The sequence below is a fragment of the Arabidopsis lyrata genome, assembly GCF_000004255.2.
Source record: "Arabidopsis lyrata subsp. lyrata unplaced genomic scaffold ARALYscaffold_2, whole genome shotgun sequence".
Lineage (NCBI taxonomy): Eukaryota > Viridiplantae > Streptophyta > Magnoliopsida > Brassicales > Brassicaceae > Arabidopsis > Arabidopsis lyrata.
Genome location: NW_003302554.1, coordinates 9678164 through 9703563, shown reverse-complemented (window position 1 = coordinate 9703563; position 25400 = coordinate 9678164). Strand labels below are relative to the sequence as shown.

The following is a 25400-nucleotide window of genomic DNA, read 5'->3' as shown; positions in this document are numbered from 1 at the left end:
TCGGGACAGACAGTGTGGTGGCCCTTCGAGGAGTAGTCCACTCTGAAGCACTTCAGTGCATTTCTACCGGAGCTAACCGGATCAGCCGATAAGGTTTATAAAAAAAAAAAAAATGACTTCCTTGCAATTTCTATTAGTCGAAAATAATATATTAAGTGGAGTTGACTATTAGTGTACGTTGACTTAAAACGAAGAAAGTAACAACGACTTGAAATTTTATTTTCAGTGTCATTTGAGATTGTTTGATTTTAGATGAACCGCAGATGACTTTGACTTATGTTGAAAGCAAATAACAAAGACTCCATCGCACTTTGCCACTATCAATGATCGTTGAATTGGTCATCAAGCTTTTTTTTTGTTTTTTTTTTCTTTTTAACTTCGTTTCTTACGAGTGAGGTTTACACTTTAGTGCCTAATTTGAGGTTTTCACTTTAGTGCTTAATTTTGTATTAGTAGAAATCATACTAAATTTTTTCTCTTCTAATTCTTCTCTTTCGACAAATTATCAACTCATAACTAAATTGGTGTTCAATGGATTTTTTTTTTTTTTATAGCTTTTTTGGTTTCAATGGATTGCCTAACAAACAAACAAAAAAAAAAGTAGAAATGTAGAACTCTCCAAAGCTCAAAAACCAATCTCTATGCTCTCCTTCAGGGGCGGATCTAGACAAATATTTTGTATAGGGCACAATATATTTTAAAAATATTTTTTCTTGAATCTATTTAATATTTTATATATTATTGAAATCTTATATGCATATGAAAATATTTTTTAGATTAACTAAAGACAGATTAATAAAAACAAAATTTAAAACTGACATTTAAATAAAGAGGGCTAACCAAAAACAATATTAGAAGAGTATTTGGAGAACTAATAGAAAATGAAAGAAAAAAAATTGCAGCATCAAAAGGGTTTGAACTTGTGAGTGATGGGATGCTTATATAAAACTCAACTAAAATATGCTAACTTATTGTTACAAATCCCTAATACAAACACAAAATAAGAAGTTAGTGTGGGGCACGTGCCCCACCTCCTTATAACATTCGTCCGCCACTGCTCTCCTTTAATCTCTTCTACTCCTCTACACTTAATGAAAGCGGCCAGCAGATTCCACGATCCCAAGTCATAGAGGAAATAGTGAAAAATATAAGGACATCTCCAACGCTGGTATGTTGGAAAATATCGAAAGATTAAAAATTTTAAAAATAATAGAAAAGCAGGAGAGAGGATGAGAGACATATCTCAAAGATTTTAAAACCTATTTGAGAGACTCTTCCCATGTGTCTTTTTCTTATTGGTTAATTTTCTTTTAATATTAAATATTAGATATTTTAGATTTAAGAAACTCAAAAGAGTCTCTGATCAATGAAGGTGTTCTAAGAAGCAAAAATAACACAAGTGCACCACTATTTGGTGACTTCGAAGTGATCTTGTTTTTGTGGTCGCTTTTTTGTTCATCACAAATCTTGTGATGAATATATATATAAAAGATATTTAACCTTTGTTATATATATATTTTAATTATTAAAAAGGTTTTGGGCTTAAACTCGTACATCCTCTTAGGTTGCAGACTATAGTATTTTATATGATTTTCTCCAAATACTACTGGCGGAACTACGTCAGAAGATAAGGGGTCAGTTGACCCATGTTAAATATTAAAAACTTGATTTGTAAGAAAAATTATAATGTAAACATCGGCTAAATTTGTTAAAGGGTTCTGTAATGACCCCCCTAACATGGGTTCGAGTCCACATTATGACACTTTGTGTTGCTTTTTTGCCCATTTTAATTTCTTCTGTAGTAAAACCAACATAGTACATGTCCATAATATTTGTTTTCATTTAGTTTTCCAAAGTTTTATACTTCCTCTGTTTTTGAAAAGTTGTCGTTTTAACTGTATTTGGACAAATTAAGAAAAGATATACAATGACTATATTAACCTCATAAAAATGACAAGTAATTATTTACAAATAATTTGTGTTCAATAAAATGAGGGTAATTTTGGTAGTTATTGGCATAAATTACATTATTACCTTAAAACGACAACTAATTTAAAACAAAAAAAAGCTCTAAAACGACAACTATTCGAAAACGGAGGGAGTAGTTGTTTTGTATTTGTTTCGTTGTCTTTTTTTATATACATATATATTTGAATTCTCATTGATTTTAGTTATTAATTTATTTCTCATCTTGTTTATTGTGTTATTTCATCTAATTTACTTTACTTTCCATGTTAGTTTTTATTTAAAAAAATTAAAAAAAAACTATTATATTAGCATATGCATCCAATATTAATACAATAATACTATTACAAATGAATTTTTTTTTGTTTGGTTTCTTTTCAAGTTTTAAACAAAAAACGTAAAACCCCAATATTTTATGTAATCTAAGTGATAAGTTTGAATATATAATTTTTAATGCTTGATTTGACGTTCTTAATTATATAATTTCATTTTACTCTTTCTATTCATTTTTTTCACATCATCTGCTATTATTTTATTCAAATCTATGCTATTGCAAAGAATAATTTTTCATGCAAATTTATCAACAGTAGCCACGTATGATTTTACAACAGCAACATACATTGGCGGATCCAGATACTATTTTTACATGGAGCACACTTAGGTTTAGGCATAAAAATCAAAATCCAAAAACCTATCTAAAAATTTCAGTTCCGAAACAAAAACGAATATTCATAAAATTCATAACAGATTCTAAATATTTTTACTGGAATTACCGTACCGAAATAAAAACCAAACATTCTATCTGAAAACTAGAAATAAAATTATATATCTAAAAATATTAGTTATATTTAGTTATAATTTTATAACTAAAAATACCAAATTAACAAAAATATCTAAAATAACCTTGAAATTTATGAGGCCCAAGACTAAACATATTTATTTTCGAGTTTTTTTTATATACACAAAAAAACATTTATTGCCTTTAGATGATTATGTATTGATGCGTCGTGATAGAGGTTTTTTGTATATGAATTAATGAATTAGATACTGAGTTTAAAGTTCCAGCGTGATTTATGGCTGTTATTAGGATGAAGATTTGTTCTCCGACGGCGACAAGGGATGTGATGTTTACGTCGGCGAAAGTGACGGCGGATGTGGGTGTAGAGATGGGGATTATTGATTCGGCGTATGATAGTGCGGCGGGGACGGTTGAAGTCGCCGTTAAGTTAGGTGAGGAGATTATTAGGCGTGGTGGTGATGAACACGTGTATGGTAAGATGGGAGAGACTCTTTGTAACACCCGTCCCGCCACATAGGATGGGACTGTATGTTATTCATCCGGCTTGCCAAAACGTTTCTTTCTTTAAAATTCACCAACGAACAAACTTCAAACCGCAACTTTTGAACTTACTACTTAGAGAAAAAGGGTAAAAAGGGGTGAGTAAAACAAGTTTACTCAGTGAGGAGATCAACTCTGCCCACTGGACATACAGTAATCACGTTCCAAACATAAACAACAACCATTACTTAGCATAGATTCAGAAGGTCCATCAATCAAACAAACATGCGTTAGTCTTGCTCATAACAAGATATTTTACTTTCATTTTTAGTTTTAAGTATTTTTAACTTATGGATACTCAAGCCTCTTTTAACTCATGGCTACTCAAGCCTACTTCTGGAAGACCACGGCCCGTAGCTCGATCCTTTCCCTTATTGCTCGTCAGCGGTTAATGACCTGTATATGAACCCGTCGGTCCATTACAGTCCAACCTCCTCGAGTATCCTTCACATACTCTTTAGTTTTCTCTTTTCATATATATATACTTAATCCTTTTTATAATTTAATATACGTTAAACATGGTGTCAAGTCATGTCACTAATGCATTTCACATATCATGTTACTAACAACCTAACTTTATCATACACACAAATTCACATAAATCACCAAAGACGATTTTCGAGCCTATACTCAGCAACTATCGAAGAGTATATAAGGAAAGAGGCTACTGCATATCCGCAAATACCACCCTCATCTTAGCCTATCGGTTGAATTCCTTAGTTTAAAATAAGCACCAACAAGAACCCGCTTCAACGACGATTTCTATCTGTAACGGTTTAAATTAACCGGTCAGAGATTAAATCCATTTAATAATCTCTGATTTAATCTAATAATTCAAACCAAAATTTTAGTCTCGATTAATTGTTTTACATCCAATTAAATTAATCTGACATGGTTAGTAATTAAATCCACCAAAATATCTAATACTTTAATAACACCACAATTCAACTTCATGAGCACATGATCGACTCCGGTTCAATGAACAATACCAAAACAATAATTCCAAAACACCACAATTTCCACTTCACGTGACCACGATAATACGTTCCGGTTTTCTGTGCTTTATTAGACGTAGGATTCCTTGGTTTAGATGGTTTAGATTCTCGGTTCAATGATAGAAATAACACAACACAACAACATATACGACTCTCGGATTAAGCCGTTCACCTCTCTCAGCGTTTACACTCGACGGATCTGTTTGGAGGCTTGACGAGGCGGTTCAAACTCACGGCCGTTAGGTTCTCATGACTCGACAATCGAAAGCAAGACATAGCAACAGATCACAAGACAAAACCAGAAACTTCCTGCGCAAGGTACATAATAAAACTAGGGTTTCCTTACCCTTAACGAACTTGTCGATGGGCTATGGGCCTATGGCTGCTCATGTGACATCGGCTGACAACCGGGGACTAGTGGTGGTAACCTCCGATGACACGCTGGTGGTGGTGATGATGAACGACAACAATCTGTCCTCAAAAATTCTCGGATCCGTTCAATTACAACAACACGACGGAGACGACAACAATAATGGTCGAGGCTCAACTCTCTTTCTCTCTCTCTCCCAATCACAGATCTAAGATAGTGATGATTACAGGGATTTGACTAGAGTCTAATATATACAGATATGTAAACTAAATATTGAATTGATTAGTTGTTATCTATCACTCAAGTGATTAACGACAACGACAACACGATCAAATATGACGACGATGATCAACTTAGATTTTGACGACGATGACGTCTTAAGGTTTGAGATGTTGCGGCTCCCTCAAGAAGTCAATATATATATATATATATATATACTAGATCATAATCCGTGCTATATAGCACGGATGTGAAATTTCTTTTATAAAATTAAAATATAAATTTTGTATTAAAAAAAATAATATAATAAAGTCAAATTTATAAAATTTATGTCATAGCATGATTAATTTTATTTGTAAATAGTATTAAATGTTGTATTATAATTACTTAGTTGGGAAAAATGTTTTCATAATATAAGAGGAGATAATATTGTAGTGTATATAAAAATGTTGAGAGTCTAAATAAAATTGTATGGTTGTTTGTATGTTTAAATAATTTACTTAGAAAATTTAATAATTAACTTATGCAACATTTGTTTTTTTATTGTATTATTAGTTTGTGAGAGTTTATTTTTTGGGCCAATTTGGGTTCAATTTTAAGTTTAACAATAGGCCCAATCTATAATTAAGTTGCTTTGGTTTGATTGTTAATAATAGCATAAATAATTTAAAGGAAACAGAAAATAATGTCTAAAAAAAAACAATCTGTCGACGATATCTAAAAAAAACCATAATCAAGAATCTGCTTCTGCTTCGATTTCGATTGCTGATAATGGAGGAGAAATCGGAATTATTGTAATAAACATCACCCGACGATTTCTCTATCAATTCTTCTTACTTTAGCTGAAAGAATGATAAATCATGTAATTTCATTAGTCTCAAACAATTTCGGAATTGAAGAAGGCATTCAATTAGTTCATCGATTGTGTTCCGGAGCAGTGGAATTGGAAATTCGACTTAAAGGTACACCAAATTCTCAAATTTAATCGGATATCTTATACAAATCGATGAATTTAGTTCTTCAATTGATTAGTGATTGAATAGTTATGTTGTAAGAAATTCAACAAATTGTACAGACAATTTTGAAATCGTCGAATGAAATAATGAATGGCTCTGCCAAATCTTTGTTTGATCTAATCTTATGACTGTATATTTGCATTGTTTCAGATATAGATTATAAACTATATGATTTGCAATCTTAAACTTTTATCAGATATAAATGGTAAGTTAGATATCAAATCTTATATGTTCATTTTGATTGGTCATTCTTTTTAAAGAAATTAATAATAGATTTTCGTTTTTATAATTAAATTAAATTAATTAAATTGTATAAAATAGTATTTGACTTTTTATCCTTAATGAGTTGAATTAATTTACTCTATAAACTTTTATTACTAATGACATTTTTAAGTAATTTTTTATAAAAAAGAAAGGTTAGTTAAGGGTATCTTATAAAGTGTACTCCCCAAATAATAGTATAGGATACACACATTACACATGATTATAAAACCCTTTCGTGGTTTAGTGGTTTGCTTCACTTGGGCCTTTAATAATGGGCTAAATCATTATGTCAAAACAAACTAACCCGATAACATGGGAGCGAGGTGTTACAATTCTCCCCATTTAAATGGAATTCGTCCTCGAATTCGCGAGTCTGTTATTCTTCCACCTTTTTTTTTCATCCCAACTTGGAGTGTCCTCCTCCTAGATACTTTGTCCGACCTTTTAGATTTTTTTTTTCTGATTAATAACGAACACACCCAAATGCGAAAACCATATTTGATCGGAGAAGAGTGGATTTGATCGGCCGTTCATCGCCGGTGGCAGAGGCGGTGTAGAGTTGGTCGTCTCTTTCAACTCCAACTTGCGCAAAATCACATGTGTTAGGACACGTGTCCCTACTAGACCTAATCTGTTTTATTGCAAATTTTTGTATTTTTGTGATCATAATACTCTTTCTTTCTTTGTTAGAAAAAAAAAAGTCAAAATTACACTTAAATATATTTAAAAAGTGGAGAAAAATTAATGGGAAAAAAATTATTTGAAAATTTGCTGTGTTAGTTGTGACAGAATTATTTTTCATGACAGACTTATTTATCTACGACAGATTTGTTTTTTCCCAGAGACGTACTTGAAATAGGTTACGACAGATATTTAATTTGTAGAAGATTTTTTTCTCACGAGAGACTTATTTTATGATGACACAATAAACTTTCGTAATTTTGACAGATTTATTAAAATGAATTTATTGTTTCAGTGACGTCCGACTTATATTTTTCGATACAAATCTGCCATAATGTAGCAGATTTTTTAATGAAAAAACAATTACTAGTGACTTATTATTGATAACAGATTTATTTTATGTTATGACAGTTTTTTTTTTTTTAACAAAAAAAATCTGGAGTTGGATAGCAGATTTGTTATATAAAAATATAAATTGCTAGAATGACCTATACTCGCAACCGAAATATTTTATGTTATGACATAATTTTTTTATATTACGATGGATTTCAGATACTCTATCTGTTTCATATGATAGGATGTTTTAGATTTTTTTTTGTTTCACAATATATGATGTTTGAAGAAACAATTCAAGTTTCCATGCAAAACATTAAATTAAACAGCTTTTTGACTACTAATATTCTGCAGTAAATTATATCATTAGTCAAATTATTTTTAATAGATATTAATTTGTATTTGTAATATGAATATATCTAAATTAATTACTTTCATAAACTTTGTCCTTTTATCTAAAACATCTAATATTGTGAAACAGAGGGATTAGGTTATAAAAACTCTGTTCTTATGATGGCAGATTTGTATATTTCTTTTTCATTTTGTATTTTTCCAATTTTATATTTAATTTAATTACTATGTGTTAATTATTTTATTTTAATAGAATTGAAAATAAAATGGGTATTTGGTCTTTTTACACAAAAATTATGTTATTCTAGTAAATCACAATATTTGGGTGTTAATCTAGTTATTTTTCCCTAGATTTGTGTCAAACCAGGTAAATTTAAGTTTTATTTATTATAAACCCAAACTAAATAAAAAAAAAAAGAATTAAAACTACTCAAAAAGATTTCCTTCGTTTCTTTCTCGCTCTTCTTAAGATCCCAAAAAATCACTATCACACAAATCAAGTTCTAAAACTCGATTCACTTTGAAATTTTAGGTTAGGTAATTGGATTCAACCATTCTATCAAATTTTACTTATTTCGATATGATTCTAATTCCTAGATTTTGAATTTGTTAGGTTTTGAATTTTCTTTTCTAATTTGCTATTATTCTCTCATAAAACTTCAAGATTGCTTTAAAATTAGGGCTATATTAATTTAAATACACAGAAGATTTAAAAATTAAGAATATACCTTTAGTTTTTGTATTATTAGTTCTCTCTCTTCAATTTATGTAAGTTGGACGAAATTACCCTTCCACATATAACAAACTAGTTAACGTCATAATAAAATAGATATCGACATTTCTTATATGAATTAGATATGTATGAATTAGATATCAACGTTTTTGTATCTTCACTATTTATCAAATATCTCGGTAATATTTATTAGGTTAACATGATAACAAAATATTTATATCAATAAGTTTATAATTATATCATGCTAAGTCATCTTGTATCGCGATAAGTTAGAACTTATGTGATATATTTATATTTACCGTCTTAACTAATTTATTATATCATATATAAAAAATTAACGAGTTACTATAACGTGCAAAATATGAATTTCATCCAATAAGATTATTATTATCACCTACCTCTAGATAAAGTTTTAGTTAACTCGGTAATTTGATTGTTAACCAATTTGAATCTGAACAAAAATTACCATTGTCGTAATCTTCAACCACCACATCTCCGCCGTATTCCTCTCACCCCATCATTTCAGAACCATTTTTTTCCTCTACCGCAAACCCACACCATAATTATTACCTCCGTTACGGATAAAATCATCACCGCCACCATATTCTTTTATGTCGGTATCACCTCCCATGGTTTCTTTGTCTTCTCCCAATTTTACAACCACCATATAATCATCAGTGCCACCATATAATTATCACCATCACCACCGTGAACTTTCATATTATTGTATCGTAAACTATTTTCACCATCGGAATTGAACCACCATCATTATAATCACTTTCATCGTTGAAATTGAACTACTCCGCCGGATTTCAAAATCACAACCAAGATGAGACGACCCATCTAATCAATTCTTTGATAGACCCAAAAAAACACAAAAAAAAAAAGATGATGATGAGAAGAATCAGAAGAAAAAAATGAAGAGAAGAGAACGATGAAAAGAAGATAAAGATGAAAGATAAAAGAACATAAGGATAATGATGTAATTTTCTTTGCTAATGTACTGTGTAAATAGTGACACAAATGTGTCAGTTAATTTTCTGTTCTTCCATGTATACTTCTTATAGATACCCTTAAAATTATTGGGTTACGAGTTTTGATAAAATATATTTGATCAATCACATCGTATCTGTTTCATATGAATATCTAATTGGAGATCGAGTTGAATTAGATTGGACGACGAAGAAGAAAAATGACAAAAAGAAAGAGAAAAAATGATATTTGCAAAATGATGGTTTTAGATAAAATTGTGTTTGTGTTTTGGCATTCTTCTTACTTTTCTTCTTCTGCTTGTGTTTTGGTTTTAGTACAATTAATTAAAGTATTTTTAGGTAATGTATGAATCTAATTATTATAGTACAACTAATATGTTTGGGTACAACTATGTTTCTGAGTTTTGTATGAATCTAGTATACTGGTACAACTATGTTTATGGATTTTTTATGATAAATTTTTGGATTAATATGCAAAAGAAATTGAGAAATTGGATAATAATATTCAAAAACTGAAAATGATATATATATATATATATATAGAATTATATTTATTAAAATCCGCTCATAATGGCACCGTCATTCTGCAAAAACAATTAAAAATTATATCATTTGACCACATGGGTTCGTCATTCTAAAAAATAAATTAAATAATAGCAAAATTGTACTCATAGTTGTTAAATTGTACTTGGTTGCACAAAAATAAACAGTTGTACTTTACTCGATTAATGAGTATAATCACTTGTTTTTGGCTCTAAATCAATTTTTTGTGTGGAACTGATTATATTAGGTAATTAAAGTACATTTAGTATGTACTTATGTATTTCTATGTGTCAAATTACAATTATTGAGTGTTTTCATAATTTGTGGTTCAAAAACACAAAGTAAACATGAAAATATAAGGTCATTGATGTAACAATTTGAATTTAGGTTATATGGATTTCATTAACTTACAAATGATATGGAACAATATGGTGTAAAATGCATTGCTGTGTGATTTTATTAGCCCAAGCACATCATTTTGAAGTTTTCATAGTTTTTAAATTTTATTTTTTTTGTAGCAGTTCATAAACATAGTTGTACTCATTTGTCTGAGTTGCACCAATTTTTGTCTCCGTAAATATAGTATATATTTGTACCCAATGATTCTAGTTGTCCCAAATCCTCAATCCCCAAAATTTTCTACAAAATTCCGCATTCAAGCTACGAATTCAACCTTTCTTAATCATAATTATCAATGTAAGACCTTAATACACTAAGTAAAAACTCTACTAACCTTAATAAGAATAAAAATAAACAAATTTATAAATGTACAATTATTTCAATTCATATTGAGATTCCACAACAATTTCATTAGTTAATGTTATATCTAATAAAGTTCTTTTCACATTGCTAATCTAGAGAATATGAAAAAACTAAAACTACCTTGAAGTGAGCTTTAATGGTGGATGGAGAAGAAGAAGAGAGGAGATATGGAATTGGAGGTTGCAAATCTCATAGAAGAAGAAGAATCTCTTTAGTTTTTTTTTTGTGGTTGATGAGAGAGGAAGAGAATGATTCTTATTGGTTGCTTTTAAGAGTTTATTGGTAGTAAAATTTATTATAGAATAAATAGGATAAGGATAGAGTTGGTTTTTAAAGATATTGAGAAGGAAATGAGATAGTAAGAATAAGTGGAGGTTTAGAAATTATGTTTGGAAGAAAAGGGGGTGATGAGATTAAAATCCGGTCATTTGCGTGATTTTTTAAGGCTAATAAGGGTCGATGTGGAGGCCTTACGTTATTCCCGGAAATGTTCAGACAGTATAAGATCGTTTTGGATACGGATATAACCTTATCTTGTACAAGCACTTTATCTTACCTAAATATTACTATATATATATATATATATATATATATATATATATATATATATATATCACAAATTCAGCATCAATCTTTGTCTACTAATTCAAAGTCCTAATACATCATACCAAGCAAGACATATGTTGGAACACCAAGACATGTAGATTGAATTGAAACTTGTGACATGTGTCCGTCAAAACTCCAAGAATCTCCAAGAATCTCCTTGAGAATCTGAACCAAGTATGATCCTTAGAAGGCATTGGTCATAGCAGAAGAATCCTATTAAAAATATGAGATTTTAGATAGATTCCTATGCCGCAGAGAGAAATTTGAAGAAGAAAAATCTTACCTTTAAAAGATCAATCATGTTGATGAGAAGCTTTAAGCCACCTTCTGCTACACTCTGGTTTGGACCATATATATATATATATATATATATATATATATATCTATATATTGCAATTTTGTTTACTTACAAAGATTGCAATTTCATTTTCTTTAGAAAAAAGACAATATATATATATATATATATATATATATATATATATATTGTCACTGAACATTGCAATCATTGTAGGTACACAAAATTTGCACAAGAATAAATCAAATGAACTCTGAGCTAATAGATTTTGTGAGAGAGATCTTGATACTATAACTCAAAAGTAGGTAATAAAACATAGAAATTCTAACACATGTCAGATTCTATAACTTCTACTACACTCTACTAATGTCATTACATAACCACAAAAACAAACAAACAAGCAATAATAATGTTTCTTTTTTTTCTTTGTAGGTTACTTGATGAAGTTCTTACCATGATAATAGTCTCAATAAATTTGTTAGCATTACTAGTTTCTTTTTACTCATTTATTTCAAAAAAAAATTCGTAGGCTTACATCATCTGCTATTATTTTATTCAAATCTGTTCTACTGCAAAGAATAATCTTTCATGCAAATTTATCAACAATTCCACGTATGATTCAACGACATACATTGCAACACATGGATTACATACATTTTTTTTAATAAATGTAAAATTAATTCAACCAAAATACATTGTTTATAATGAATACATTTTTTAGTAGAGTTTTTATAAGAAACCATAAAAATAGTTGAATCAAAACCGAGCTTTCGGTTGGAAGTCTCTAAATACTTGCCATACTTCTCCATGCAAACCATATTTGCAACCCATCTTTAAATTTGGAGTTAGCTTGTTGCGTTAAGGAGCATAGTCGATTACGGGCCAGCCGGTCTATGAATTTGATGAGCTTTTCCAGAGGTATCGGGATGTCACCATGCCTTCGACAGTTCCATTCCGTAGTGAGACGGTTATGAGTTTCAACGTATGGATTTATTAGTTATGACTGGCGGTTTTATTAACCATTATGGACAGTTCTACCATAATACACAACAGAATTATGACATATTGTTTAACATGCATAGTATACATTGGAATATGTGATAAGTTTGCATCCTAGACCTGATGGCTGATGCTAAAACTTCAACCAACCACTGTCGCAAAAGGGTTTCACAACTATTTTAGTTAGGATCCGAAATATTTTGTTTTGTGTATAATCAGACATATAATTTTTTTTTTTTTTTGTTTGAATTATTTGAAAGAGCAAGTGTCTTTAGACATTACTCCAGCATGCATGAGAAATGGAGGAATCGACAAAGAGTAAAAGGGTGCACCGTGCACGTAAACATGGGCTAACCTTGAAATTTCGGAGGCTCATCAAGACTAAACATATATCTTTTCAAGTTTTTTTTAGATAGTTATAAGAAAAAGGGGTCACATTTTAAACCTTCGAAAATTGGGAGCTATTTGTATAGCATATCAATATTTTACTCATGGGCCTAAATATTTTGGAGACTCTAGTTTCATTTCGCTTGACCTAGAGTTGGCCTTGCACCACGTACACAGCATCGGTTTTTGTATATGAGGGAGCATGACACTCAGCTAACCGTTTCGTTGTGGTTTATGGATATATCTCGGATGAAATTGGTTCATCTCTTGCGAGAAGGTATGTGATGTTTACGCTGGATCAGGGTTCGGATATGGGATTCGTTGGCTCCGCTCACGGCAGTATGGAGGACATTGTGTAGGATAAACCAAACTAAGATAGATTTGTGCTAAAGAAAAAAGAAAAGAAAAAAAAAAGATAGATTTGTGCTCAAATGAGTTTATTAACATAGAATCTAAAACTGAAAATAAGATAGTTCATTGAATTATATTATGTGCAATTAAGTAAAGGAAAAGGAAAGTCTTCAACTAAGAGAATCACTAAGCTATAATAGATTCTTAGATAATTGAGATATAAAATGATGAAGAAGAGAGTTTCTCCAAATGGCAAGTCTCGAAATTAGAGACATTGATATTCATTACATATTTTATATAGTAATCAATTTTGTTTGAGAACCGTAATTACATGGACTAGTCATGAGCTTGTTTCTTTGGTAGTGTTGGATTTGTTGGTTTTACATTGTTTTAAGGATGTTCTAGTAGATGTCTGCTGAAGCCGCGGTTAGGTTAGGTGAGGAGCTGAGGGACACATGTACGGTATGATGAGAGAAACTCTTTTAAAAGAGGTTCTTCTCCTTACGATCGGTTTAGATGAGATCTCCTTCGAGTGGGGTGCGAATCCAAACTGTATAATATTGTTTTTATTTTTTGAAACCATATATTTGTTATAAACCATATAGATGGACTCCATAACCGGTCCATGGCCCATTAGAGTTTTACCTTATTCTCTGTATTCTGCTATTATCCTTGTATATATATCCCCTATCCAGTTCACAACACGTTATCAGCACGATAGCCTCTTACCCTAAAAAATTAAAAAATCCCGAAACCCTAAATCTCTCTCACAAAAACCAAAACCAAAACCCTAGCTGTCTCTGCAAACAAAATTTTAAACTCTATCGAGATAAGTTTTCTGTTCATATTTGTTTCTGCACGAATTTTGCACGGATTATCTGTTATCAATCATGTCTGTATTTCTGCACGAACTTTGCACAAATGATCTGTTATCTATTCTATCTGTAGTTTTGCACGAATTTTGCACGGATTATATGTTATCAATTTTGTCTGTATTTCTGCACGAATTTTGCACAGATTATCTGTTGTTAATTCTGTCTGTAGTTTTGCACGAATTTTGCACGGATTATATGTTATCAATTTTATCTGTATTTCTGCACGAATTTTGCACAGATTATCTGTTGTCAATTATGTCTGTAGATTTGCACAAATTTTGCATGGATTATTTATTATCAATCCTGTCTATATTTTTGTACGATTTATGCACGGATTATATGTTATTGATTCTGAACTGTTTTATGCAGTATATTACAGAAACCCTATTTTTTTTTTCTTTTTACTAATGTAATAGCCATGTTTCCATGAGCAAAATTTTGAGTTTCTCAGGAATAAGGATTATATATATTGAGATTTTGTAGGAGGTCCCAACTAGCTAAGAGACATAACTGTTTCCAATCTCCGTATTAGATCTCGGGTCTCTCTTTCTTATCCAATTAAGATAAGTGCTATTTATTATGCTTTATATACATAATCCAATTAAAGTTTGATAAGATAAAATTTGCATGAAAATTGGCACATGTGATTTGATTTATGATTGGAGAATTAATTGAGAAGTTAGTGAATGGAAAGATGTTTAATGGCATGATAGATTGAATGTTTTAATAAACCCTAAGTCACGCTTTAAGATCAAGCTTCCCATAAATGGAAAGTTTCCAGAAATAGAAAGTTCCATATAAAGAAAGTTTACAAAAATAGAAAGTTTCGTAAAATAGCAAGTTTCCCAAAATAAAAGGTTTCCTAAAATAGCAAGTTTCCCAAAATGGAAAGTTACCAAAATAGGAAACCCCTTCATAAGGAAATATTCCAAAACCCTAAAGTACATAATTGTTTAGGATTTTTTTCTAGATGAGAAATAGAAATTTTCCATAAAAGGAAAGTTCCATATAAGGAAAGTTTCCATAAATAGAAAGTTCCATACATGAAACCGAAATCCTAGCAAAAACCCTAGTACTATAAATCACGGATGCTAAAACCCTAAAACTTAACCGCGAAATCCTAATATCCTAATCTAGTATGATCCGATTGTTTGGTTGTTGCATACTAGATCAATCTTTTAGGGTTGATTTCATCCATATATATATATATATATATATAACATGATTGTTTAGAAAACACTTGCTGAAGACAAGCATGGCTCGGTCTCAAATACCGCATGACTTGGTCTAACCGATTACATGAGTTCTCATTTAACTCTATATATTATAGATATCAGAAATCAACTATTATGAATACACGACACTCAATGCCTCTGGTGACAATTATTTAAAATGGGCTTTGGACACTAAGATTGTCCTAAAGGAAAAAGGGCTTGGTGAATCTATTATGGAAGGAAACAATGTCACCAGAAGAGAAAGATATAAGGCGATTACTAACATACGCCATCACCTCAATGAGAGTCTCAAAATCAGTACCTCACTATTAAGAATCCTTTGGACCTCAGGACAGAGTTGAAAAAAAAAAACGGTGCTATTACCCAAAAGCCCGATTCGATCGAAAGAATCTCAGATTCCAAGAATTCAAATCCATGAATATAACTCAGCACTATTTAAAATAGTGTCAATACTGAGATTCCGTGGTGAGGAAATTACTGAGAATGACTTGTTAAAGAAAGCATTCTCGACCTTTCACACAAACAATATATTGCCTCAGCAACAATATCGTGAAAAAAAAAAAAAAGGTTTTTACCACATATGCAAGTCTAAACTCTTGTTTTGCTACTTGCTGAGCAAAACAATGAGTTATGAATAGTGAAATGAGACCTCCTGGTCCTACCCCATTATCAGAAGCCCGTTGGGCTGAAGAGCCTAAAGAGCCTAAAGAACCTAAAGAGACTAAAGAGTCTAACCACGTCCAAAGAGATAAGTATCATGGCCACAGTCATGGTAAATGGAATGGACGTGGTAGAAGTGGAAATTATAATTTATATGATCAAGGAAACCATTCATATGGTTAAGGCCACCGACCCGACTTTGGTCGTAATCGAGGTAGGCCACGGTATACCCAAACCACAACACTCAAATAAACTTGTTTGCCACTGATGAGGAATGGGGAAACCATTGGACTAAGACGTGCATGACACCTAAGCATCTCGTTGATCTCTATCAAGAGAGCTTGAAAAGAATCAAGAAGCTCATTTAGTTCATCACGATGGTGAAGAAGATTTCGACCATGAGATAGATGATTATGAGAATTCAATAAACGAAATATCTAAAGACATGGTTCATTAGCCAAATTGCGGGTATAGCTAAATTTAGTGAAGGCTAAGGGTAGGCCCATGGCAGGCCCATATTCCCAAGGGCACGCATCCTCAGATGCTTCATATTCACCCAGCTCAAAGGGGCTTGTTGAGTTTCAAAGAAATGTGTTTGAATAGTTTTCACATTGAAACTAAGGGTGAAGGGAACAAAGGATTCCCATATATTACTAAGAGCACCCAAGACCATGAGAAGGTCTTAGAGACTATACCCGCGTCATAGATCTTTACTATGCCAAGGTCAATATGATAAAGGCTAATAAAGTAAACAAAAGGGTTTACTGAGAAATTCACTAATGGCATGACCGGCTTGGCCAGCCCGGTTCGAATATGATGCGTAAATTAATTTAAAGTTCTAAAGGGCACACCCTTAAAGAAAACCGAGTTTTCCCTAAGCACCACACGTGCATAGCCTGTTCACAAGGGAAGCTTATCACTCGACCTTCACCAGTCAAAGTGTCTAAAGAGACCTTACATTTTCTGGAACGAATTCAAGGAGACATATGTGGTCCGATCCATCCACCTTGTGGAACATTTCGGTACTTCATAGTTTTAATCGATGCATCGACCCGCTGGTCGCATGTTTGTCTTCTAGGAACCAAGCGTTTGTTAGGTTATTGGCCCAAATCATCAGATTGCGAGCCTATTTTCCAGATTTTCCTCTTAAGACCATACGTTTAGATAATGCTGGTGAATTCACTTCCCAAGCATTTAATGACTATTGTATGGCCATGGGGGTAAGTGTGGAACATCCTGTGGAACATGTCCATACACAGAACGGATTAGCTGAATCCCTCATTAAACGAATTCAACTAATTGCTCGACCATTACTCATGAGGTCGCAGCTTCCGGTCTCAGCTTGGTGACATGCAGTTTTACACGCTGCTGAACTAATACGCATTCGGCCATCTAGTGAGCATAGATATTCCCCATCCCAATTGCTAACGGGTCATGAGCCAGACGTTTCCCATCTAAAGACATTTGGGTGTGTCACCTATTTACCCATAGCACCACCACAGAGAGCAAATGATGGGACCTCAAAAGGGGATGGGAATATACGTTAAAAATGATTCTCCCACCATCATTAAGTATCTCGAGCCAAAGGCCAGATACAAGGATTGTCATCTCAATGAATCCGTTTTCCCAACACTGGGTGGAGAGACTAACAAGCTGGTCAAAGAACTTATATGGAATCAAACATCCTTCACATGGCAAGATCCTCGGACTCCATCAGAGATCCAAAAGACTATATATCTACAAAAGCTAGCTAAAACAGTTGCCAAGATTCCTATAATGACCCAAAGAGAGTAACAAAATCATACATACCTGCTTGTAATGTACCAGTACGTATTGATGTTCACAAGGAACACAATCAAGTTGCTACAGAGGCTACAACACGTAAGAAACGTGGTAGACCCAAAAGGTTCCAAAGACAAGAACCCTCGGAAATCAAAGAAAGGTGCAAGGGAAACCGAGAAGGTTCAAGAAACCATAGACATGGCCGGCTAATAGACATAACCCTAAGGTACCAATCAATGAGATTTGGGACGCCAAACCTCAAGGTCCTGAAGGTGTAAAGAGATCTCTATAAACTATATCATGTCTAGAATACAATGGAACCGAAAAGATGTCGACATAAATGATAATATATTTGCGCACAAGGTAGCAACTGAAATGAATGAGGATCAGGAGCCCACGTCTATACTAGAGTGCACTCAAAGACCTGATTGATTAAAATGGTACAAGACCATAAAACGTGGAGCTAAGAATCATTAAGAAGAAGAATGTGTTTGGTCCAATACGAAGGACACCATTCAATGTAAAGCCAGTAGGACAAATGAGTCTTTGTGATTATGTGAAATAAACATAGTGAAAGCGTGATATATCAGACACGGCTTGTCGCACAAGGATTCACACAAAGACCAGAAATAGAGGAGATATACTCCCCTGTGGTGGATGCTAAGACATTTAAATTTTTGCTAAGTCTGGCTATATAAAAGAGAAAGATTTGCGGCTAATGGATGTAATGCCTGCATATTTATATAAGTCCACTGGATAATATATGAGATTACCAGAGGGTATTGAGCTCAAAGATAAGAAAGATTCTCGAGAACAGCACTGCATAAGGCTGGACAAATCCTTATATGGACTGAAACAAAGCGGACGTATGTGGTATAACCGGTTAAGCGAATATCTCATCAGAGAAGGCTATAAAAACGATCCGATCAGTCCATGTATTTTTATCAAGAAGTTTGCAAACAAAGGATTTGTAATTTAAACCTCTGGGTAATCGACCAAACAGTTGAGTATATCTAAAGAAAGAATCTGAAATGAAAGACGTAGGCAATAATTAAGTTCTGTTTGGGATTACAACCTGAGTACGTGAATAATGGAATCCTTGTGCATCAAATGACATACACTGAAAGAGTACTCAAGGAGATTTAATAAGGACCAGGCCCGCCCATTGACCAGGCCCAATGGTGGTGAGAAGCCTCAGATTGGATAGTGATCCATTCAGTCTAGAAATGCCATACCTCAGTGCCATAGAAGTTCTAATGAATTTGGCTAGACACACTAGACCAAACATTTGTTTTGCCGTGAGTCTCCTGTCTAAATTTAGTTCATGATCAACCCAAAGACACTGGAAAGGTTTAAAGGAAGGTTTGATTAAATTTTAAAGTTTATTCTTCCTGCGTTGTTTACTTGGGTTTATTCTATACTGATCTAACCAAAGAAGATCCAGTTTGCTTTGGTTTAGTTTGATTTGCTGATGCAGGTTATTCATAAGATCAGATTATGGCATGGTCAATGAATAGGAACTACGTGTGGCTTGATCCCTTCCAAGGATACGTAGGCAGCCTTCCTTAAGGCGCAACTACTACTACTACTACTACTAATACTACTACTACTACTACTACTACTACTACATCAAAGACCATCATATTTGAAGACAACGCAGCCTGTATTGCTCAACTAAAGGATGGCTATATCAAAGTAGATCGAACGAAGCATATTCTGCCTAAGTTCATCTTCACTCATGAATTACAGAAGGACGGTCAGGTCAAAGTTCAACAGATCCGGTCAAGTGAGAATTCAGCCGACCTATTCACCAAATCATTGCCGACTTCAACGTTCCGGAAGCTCATTCATCAGATCGGGATGCGCGGACTTAAGGATCTACAGTGATGCTCAAATCAGGGGGAGTAATGCGTGTTGTACTCTTTTTCCTTCACCATGGTTTTGTCCCACTGGGTTTTCCTGGTAAGGTTTTAATGAGGCAACATTCCCCAGCGCATTATAGAGATCCCGGTTTAGTATCGGGCACGGTTATGTCTTCCAAGGGGGAGTGTTATAAACCATATAGATGGACTCCATAACCGGTCCATGGCCCATTAGAGTTTTACCTTATTCTCTGTATCCTGCTATTATCCTTGTATATATATTCCCTATCCTATTAATGAAAAACACAGTTCACAACAATATTTTTATTGTTGCTTATGATAAAAAAATTCAGGTTCCAAGTCGAATTTGCTACTTATGATGCGATGCCACATGCTTGTACTTAGAATTCCATAGTTTTAGTAGACTTTATACCGCATTGACTTTTGCAATGATATATGATTTTTTAACGTTATTAGTAGTAAGAATATTGTTTTTAACCAAAAAAAAAAACAGATTGGATACATATTTTGACAATCTACACAATCGGAAATAGGTTATATGGAGTTGCACACTTCATCATTTGAGTACACACTTATTCACACAGAAAACCATACATTTTATTTGTTTCACACCAACTAAAGATTCCAAAATAAAATAAAATAAAAACTGTGTTTTATGGTCTTAGGGAGAGTTGTAAGAAGCGGGAGCTGTTCTTGGAGGACGTTTGCAAGGTCTGCGATTCCTCTTCCATGATGCATGGGAAGCTCCACATGATGTCATGATCTAGATGCCGGAGTCCACACAATGGGCCTTCCGTTTGCTGCGACATCAAGTGCACAAATCGAATAGGTGAAAAAATCAACAATGATTTTGAGGTGAAAAAATCATCATCAATGACTCCTATTCTAATTTCTGCTTTCAGAATATAAATTTTTGCGATCCGATGATTGTGAGGTGATCAAATTATAAGAGTCTTAAGGATAAGTACTTACCAAGTTTGCGGCTTGTAGCCTCGACGACTCTAATTTGAGAGGAAAGAGTGAAAATCAGAATGAGAAGAGATAAGAGAAGAGCAACCATATGTGATGATGTCTTTGAACCCATTTTATTTTCTCGTCAGGATTTGATTTGATCTGATCTCTATTGACCAACATATATAGACCAAGGCCGATTTAATTATGTTTCTTTTTGCTATTACAAAAAAAAAAAACATATTTTAAGAACATAACGCGGTTTCTACGTACATTATCTGTAAGATTGTTTTAAAAATTATATGAGTACACGTTTGATTGCTCCACAAGATTGATTTTTTTTACTAATCTATTAGAAAAGCAACATATGACTTTCTCGCCATTATCTATTAGACTATTACTCGAATATAACAATAGTCATGACCAAGCGACTGAAGTGTGAATACATAATTTCATATGCTTGACCTGACTTTAGTACCTTAATATTAGTCTCACTATCCACGATCATAGTATATGTCAGCATTACTAAAATCATTTTTTTCTTTTTCTTAGTGCACAACAACTAATGTCTTTTTACTTTAACTATCTCAGTTTTTTTTCTAAGTCTAACCCTCACACTAAATGCTTTTGATTTGATCCTATTGCAAATGACAGATTTTCCATATAAACGAATTATCTAACCACGATATAACATATATAAATCAATACTTGCTAAATAAATATAATTCGGTCTCAACAAGTTTTTCGAACTAACTAGTTAATATATCAATAAATTAATCTCTATGAATTATAAAAATAGCATACCACATCCAACACATATTATTACGAACGATTTCACTTACACATATACGTTCACGATTGGCGATTCTATTAATATTACAGTCACGATAGACATTTTAATCGTAGAACACAAAATGGTTACAGAACATTCAACATAGAATACGTCGGAATATGTGCTAAAGGTTGCATCCATATATATACTTAAACCTAATACATTCCCTAGAAGTCAAATCCAAAATCTGATGTAAAAACGCTAGAGGCTTAACCAACCACTGATCAAAAGGATTCAACAACTATTTAATATTAGGATCAATAGTATTATGTGTAGTTTTTAATCAAACACACAATAGTTTTTGTTTACATCATATGATAGGAGCAAATGTTTTTAGATTTGTAAACCAAATCTTAAAACCACATACACTTTATTATTGCATAGAACTTGAAAACTCTTACACAAAGACACAGACGCACATAGTTAAGGTGATTCATTAGAAGCAGGAATATAACTTCCTGGAGGAAGCCTGCATGGTCGGGGTCTCCTCCACTTCCAAGTGAATACTGCTGGAGAAGTTCCACATGACCTTGAAGGTGGTGTGTACACGATAGGCGTTCCCGAAAACCCCCACGCTGACATATTAAAGTTCAAAACTAAACTAAGCGAGATTTTTTATTTACTTTGAAGGAAAAATCGATTTTGAACTCGTTCTTTTCACAACTTTACTTAGAAATTGTTGATGTAATGTAAGGATGAATTTATATCTTGCCATACACTCTTTCCATTTTCGCATCAAAAATGATATACACAAGAAAACATAAAAGAGATAGGGCAAGAGATATAGTTTATTTGTTGTAAAGAAACTTACACAGTTTGCGGCCTGTACATTCCACGACTTCAAGCTGAGAGGAAAGAGTGAAAAGTATAAGAAGCAGTGTTAACAAAAGTGCAGAAATATTTGTAGACTTCGAACCCATTTCTCTTTCGTTGCGTTTTTTTTTCATCGCAAGTTTGTGATATATATATAGAAGGCCTAACGGTTAGGCCCTAACCTCATATTTTTTGTTTCCCTATTTAGTTTTCTTGTTTTTTTTTCTTTTTTTTGAATACATGGAGGTTATGGGACAAAGCCCGTAATCCCCCAGCCCCGTAACCTCATATTTTTGGTCCAGATTTGGTCATGCCCAAATTCGAAACGGTCAATATGGGCTAGAAGCCCATTTAGTCTACAAACAAATGGGCCGAACTCATCTGGACATGGGCCGTCCAATAAGCCTTAAAAATTAGGGTTACTAATTTGGATTAAATTTTTTTTTTCTTTATTTGTTTTAAAAATAGGATTTACACTGACATTTTCACTCAAAAAAATAATTTTACAGTTTTGGCGGAAAATGCAATTTTACGATTTGGCGGAAAAATGCAATTCTTCGATTTGGAGAAAAAAAGTGTTTTTGCGGTTTTGGCGGGAAATAGAAAATCATATTATTTGGGCCTCATGGTCTTATTTGGATTTGGACTTAATTAGACACGGTCCTATTTGGGTTTATACTATCATGGTCCTATTTGGTGTTGGTCCCATTTGAACCTCGACAGCCCAATTGACATCCCTAGCCTAACCTCATATTTTTGGTTTCCCTATTTAGTTTTCTTGTTTTTTATTTTTTTTGAATACCTGGAGGTTGTGGGACAAAGCCCGTAATCCCCAGCTCCGAAACCACATCATGTAATATTAGTTTCGTCCCAAGCGTCACTCGAACCGGCGACTTTTAAACTTCGCCTATGGTCTTTACCGATTGAACTAACAACACTTGATATTTAGTTTTTCTTGTTAACTAGCTTTATTTCAAAGTTTTACTTGTGAACGCGGTTTCTATATGACCTACAAACCTAAAATATTCCTTCTTGTTGTTGATTTACAAATTTGAATTTTAAGAGATAAGTCTTTGTCCGTTGTTTTGGAAAAATTTAAATACGACTTCCTTGCCATTTCATATTAATCGAAAAGAATATATTAAGTGGAGTTGACTATTAGTGTACGTTGACTTAAAAAGAAGAAAGTAACAACGACTTGAAACTTTATTTTCAGTGTCATTTGAGATTGCTTGATTTAAGATGAACCGCAGATGACTTTGACTTATGTTGAAAGCAAATAACAAAGACTCCATCGCACTTTGCCACTATCAATGATCGTTGAATTGGTCATCTAAGCTTTTTTAGTTTTTTCCTTTTAACTTCGCTTCTTACTGAGGTCCATGTTCGTTTGCCTGTCGTTTGATTCAGCGGCAGCGACCAACGACAGCAATCAGCGATCAGGGACATCATGTATTATTCGTTTGCTTATCGCTGGCGACTGTTTCTGTGTTGTTCGTTTGACTGTCGTTTTAAACAGTCGCTATATTTGTAAATTTTTAAATTAATATTTATGATAATTTATATTAAAAAAAAAAATTTATATAGAAAAATTGTCTCTTATAGTCCCAAATTAAGTTTTTGGGACAAAAATAGCACCTTATTTTTGATTTTTTAAATTAATACATAATTATAAATAAATATAAAAATCACAAATTCATCGTTAATATTTTCCCGCCAAAACAAAATCCCGTCAAAATTTTCTCGCCAAAATAATTTCCATAAAAATTTTCTGCCAAAATAATTTCCGGTCCCGGAAAAAAAAATCGTCAAAATTTTCCCACCAAATAAATTTCCGTCCGACTTTTCCTGCAAAAAAAAAACCCAAGAAATTTAGGAAGGATTCAACAAAATTTAGGAAGGATTCCATGTAATTTAACAAGGATTTAACAAAATTTAGGAATGATTCCACGTAATTTAACAAAATTTAGGAAGGATTCAATAAATTAATCTCTATGAATTATAAAAATAGCATACCACATCCAACACATATTATTACAAACGATTTCACTTACACATATACGTTCACGATTGGCGATTCTATTAATATTACAGTCACGATAGACATTTTAATCGTAGAACACAAAATGGTTACAGAACATTCAACATAGAATACGTCGGAATATGTGCTAAAGGTTGCATCCATATATATACTTAAACCTAATACATTCCCTAGAAGTCAAATCCAAAATCTGATGTAAAAACGCTAGAGGCTTAACCAACCACTGATCAAAAGGATTCAACAACTATTTCAATATTAGGATCAATAGTATTATGTGTAGTTTTTAATCAAACACACAATAGTTTTTGTTTACATCATATGATAGGAGCAAATGTTTTTAGATTTGTAAACCAAATCTTAAAACCACATACACTTTATTATTGCATAGAACTTGAAAACTCTTACACAAAGACACAGACGCACATAGTTAAGGTGATTCATTAGAAGCAGGAATATAACTTCCTGGAGGAAGCCTGCATGGTCGGGGTCTCCTCCACTTCCAAGTGAATACTGCTGGAGAAGTTCCACATGACCTTGAAGGTGGTGTGTACACGATAGGCGTTCCCGAAAACCCCCACGCTGACATATTAAAGTTCAAAACTAAACTAAGCGAGATTTTTTATTTACTTTGAAGGAAAAATCGATTTTGAACTCGTTCTTTTCACAACTTTACTTAGAAATTGTTGATGTAATGTAAGGATGAATTTATATCTTGCCATACACTCTTTCCATTTTCGCATCAAAAATGATATACACAAGAAAACATAAAAGAGATAGGGCAAGAGATATAGTTTATTTGTTGTAAAGAAACTTACACAGTTTGCGGCCTGTACATTCCACGACTTCAAGCTGAGAGGAAAGAGTGAAAAGTATAAGAAGCAGTGTTAACAAAAGTGCAGAAATATTTGGAGACTTCGAACCCATTTCTCTTTCGTTGCGTTTTTTTTTCATCGCAAGTTTGTGATATATATATAGAAGGCCTAACGGTTAGGCCCTAACCTCATATTTTTTGTTTCCCTATTTAGTTTTCTTGTTTTTTTTCTTTTTTTTGAATACATGGAGGTTATGGGACAAAGCCCGTAATCCCCCAGCCCCGTAACCTCATATTTTTGGTCCAGATTTGGTCA

The 25400-nt window shown here is 32.9% G+C and overlaps 2 protein-coding genes and 1 pseudogene across 2 annotated transcripts; all 3 read right to left on the bottom strand.

Annotated features, from left to right (window-relative positions):
- Positions 1-20118: 20118 nt before the first annotated feature.
- LOC9323010 lies at positions 20119-20794 on the bottom strand (annotated as a pseudogene).
- An 880-nt stretch (positions 20795-21674) lies between these two features.
- On the bottom strand, positions 21675-22354 carry LOC9323009. Its single transcript, XM_002886898.2, has 2 exons — positions 22231-22354; positions 21675-21994 (listed from the first exon to the last, which is right to left on the bottom strand). Exons 1-2 carry the CDS (start codon positions 22337-22339, stop codon positions 21843-21845), a joined length of 261 nt encoding a protein of 86 aa, XP_002886944.1. The 5' UTR covers positions 22340-22354; the 3' UTR covers positions 21675-21842.
- Positions 22355-24497: 2143 nt separating this feature from the next.
- On the bottom strand, positions 24498-25222 carry LOC9323008. The gene is made up of 2 exons (XM_002886897.2): positions 25089-25222; positions 24498-24852 (listed from the first exon to the last, which is right to left on the bottom strand). Exons 1-2 carry the CDS (start codon positions 25195-25197, stop codon positions 24701-24703), a joined length of 261 nt encoding a protein of 86 aa, XP_002886943.1. The 5' UTR covers positions 25198-25222; the 3' UTR covers positions 24498-24700.
- Between the last annotated feature and the right edge of the window lie 178 nt (positions 25223-25400).

Bases quoted from the DNA above. Each gene is read 5' to 3' on its own strand.
- LOC9323009 (XM_002886898.2), bottom strand. From the start codon at position 22,339: ATGGGTTCGAAGTCTACAAATATTTCTGCACTTTTGTTAACACTGCTT. The intron at 21,995-22,230 runs GTAAGTTTCTTT...TTAATATGTCAG, and splicing joins ATGTACAGGCCGCAAACTGT to CGTGGGGGTTTTCGGGAACG.
- LOC9323008 (XM_002886897.2), bottom strand. From the start codon at position 25,197: ATGGGTTCGAAGTCTCCAAATATTTCTGCACTTTTGTTAACACTGCTT. The intron at 24,853-25,088 runs GTAAGTTTCTTT...TTAATATGTCAG, and splicing joins ATGTACAGGCCGCAAACTGT to CGTGGGGGTTTTCGGGAACG.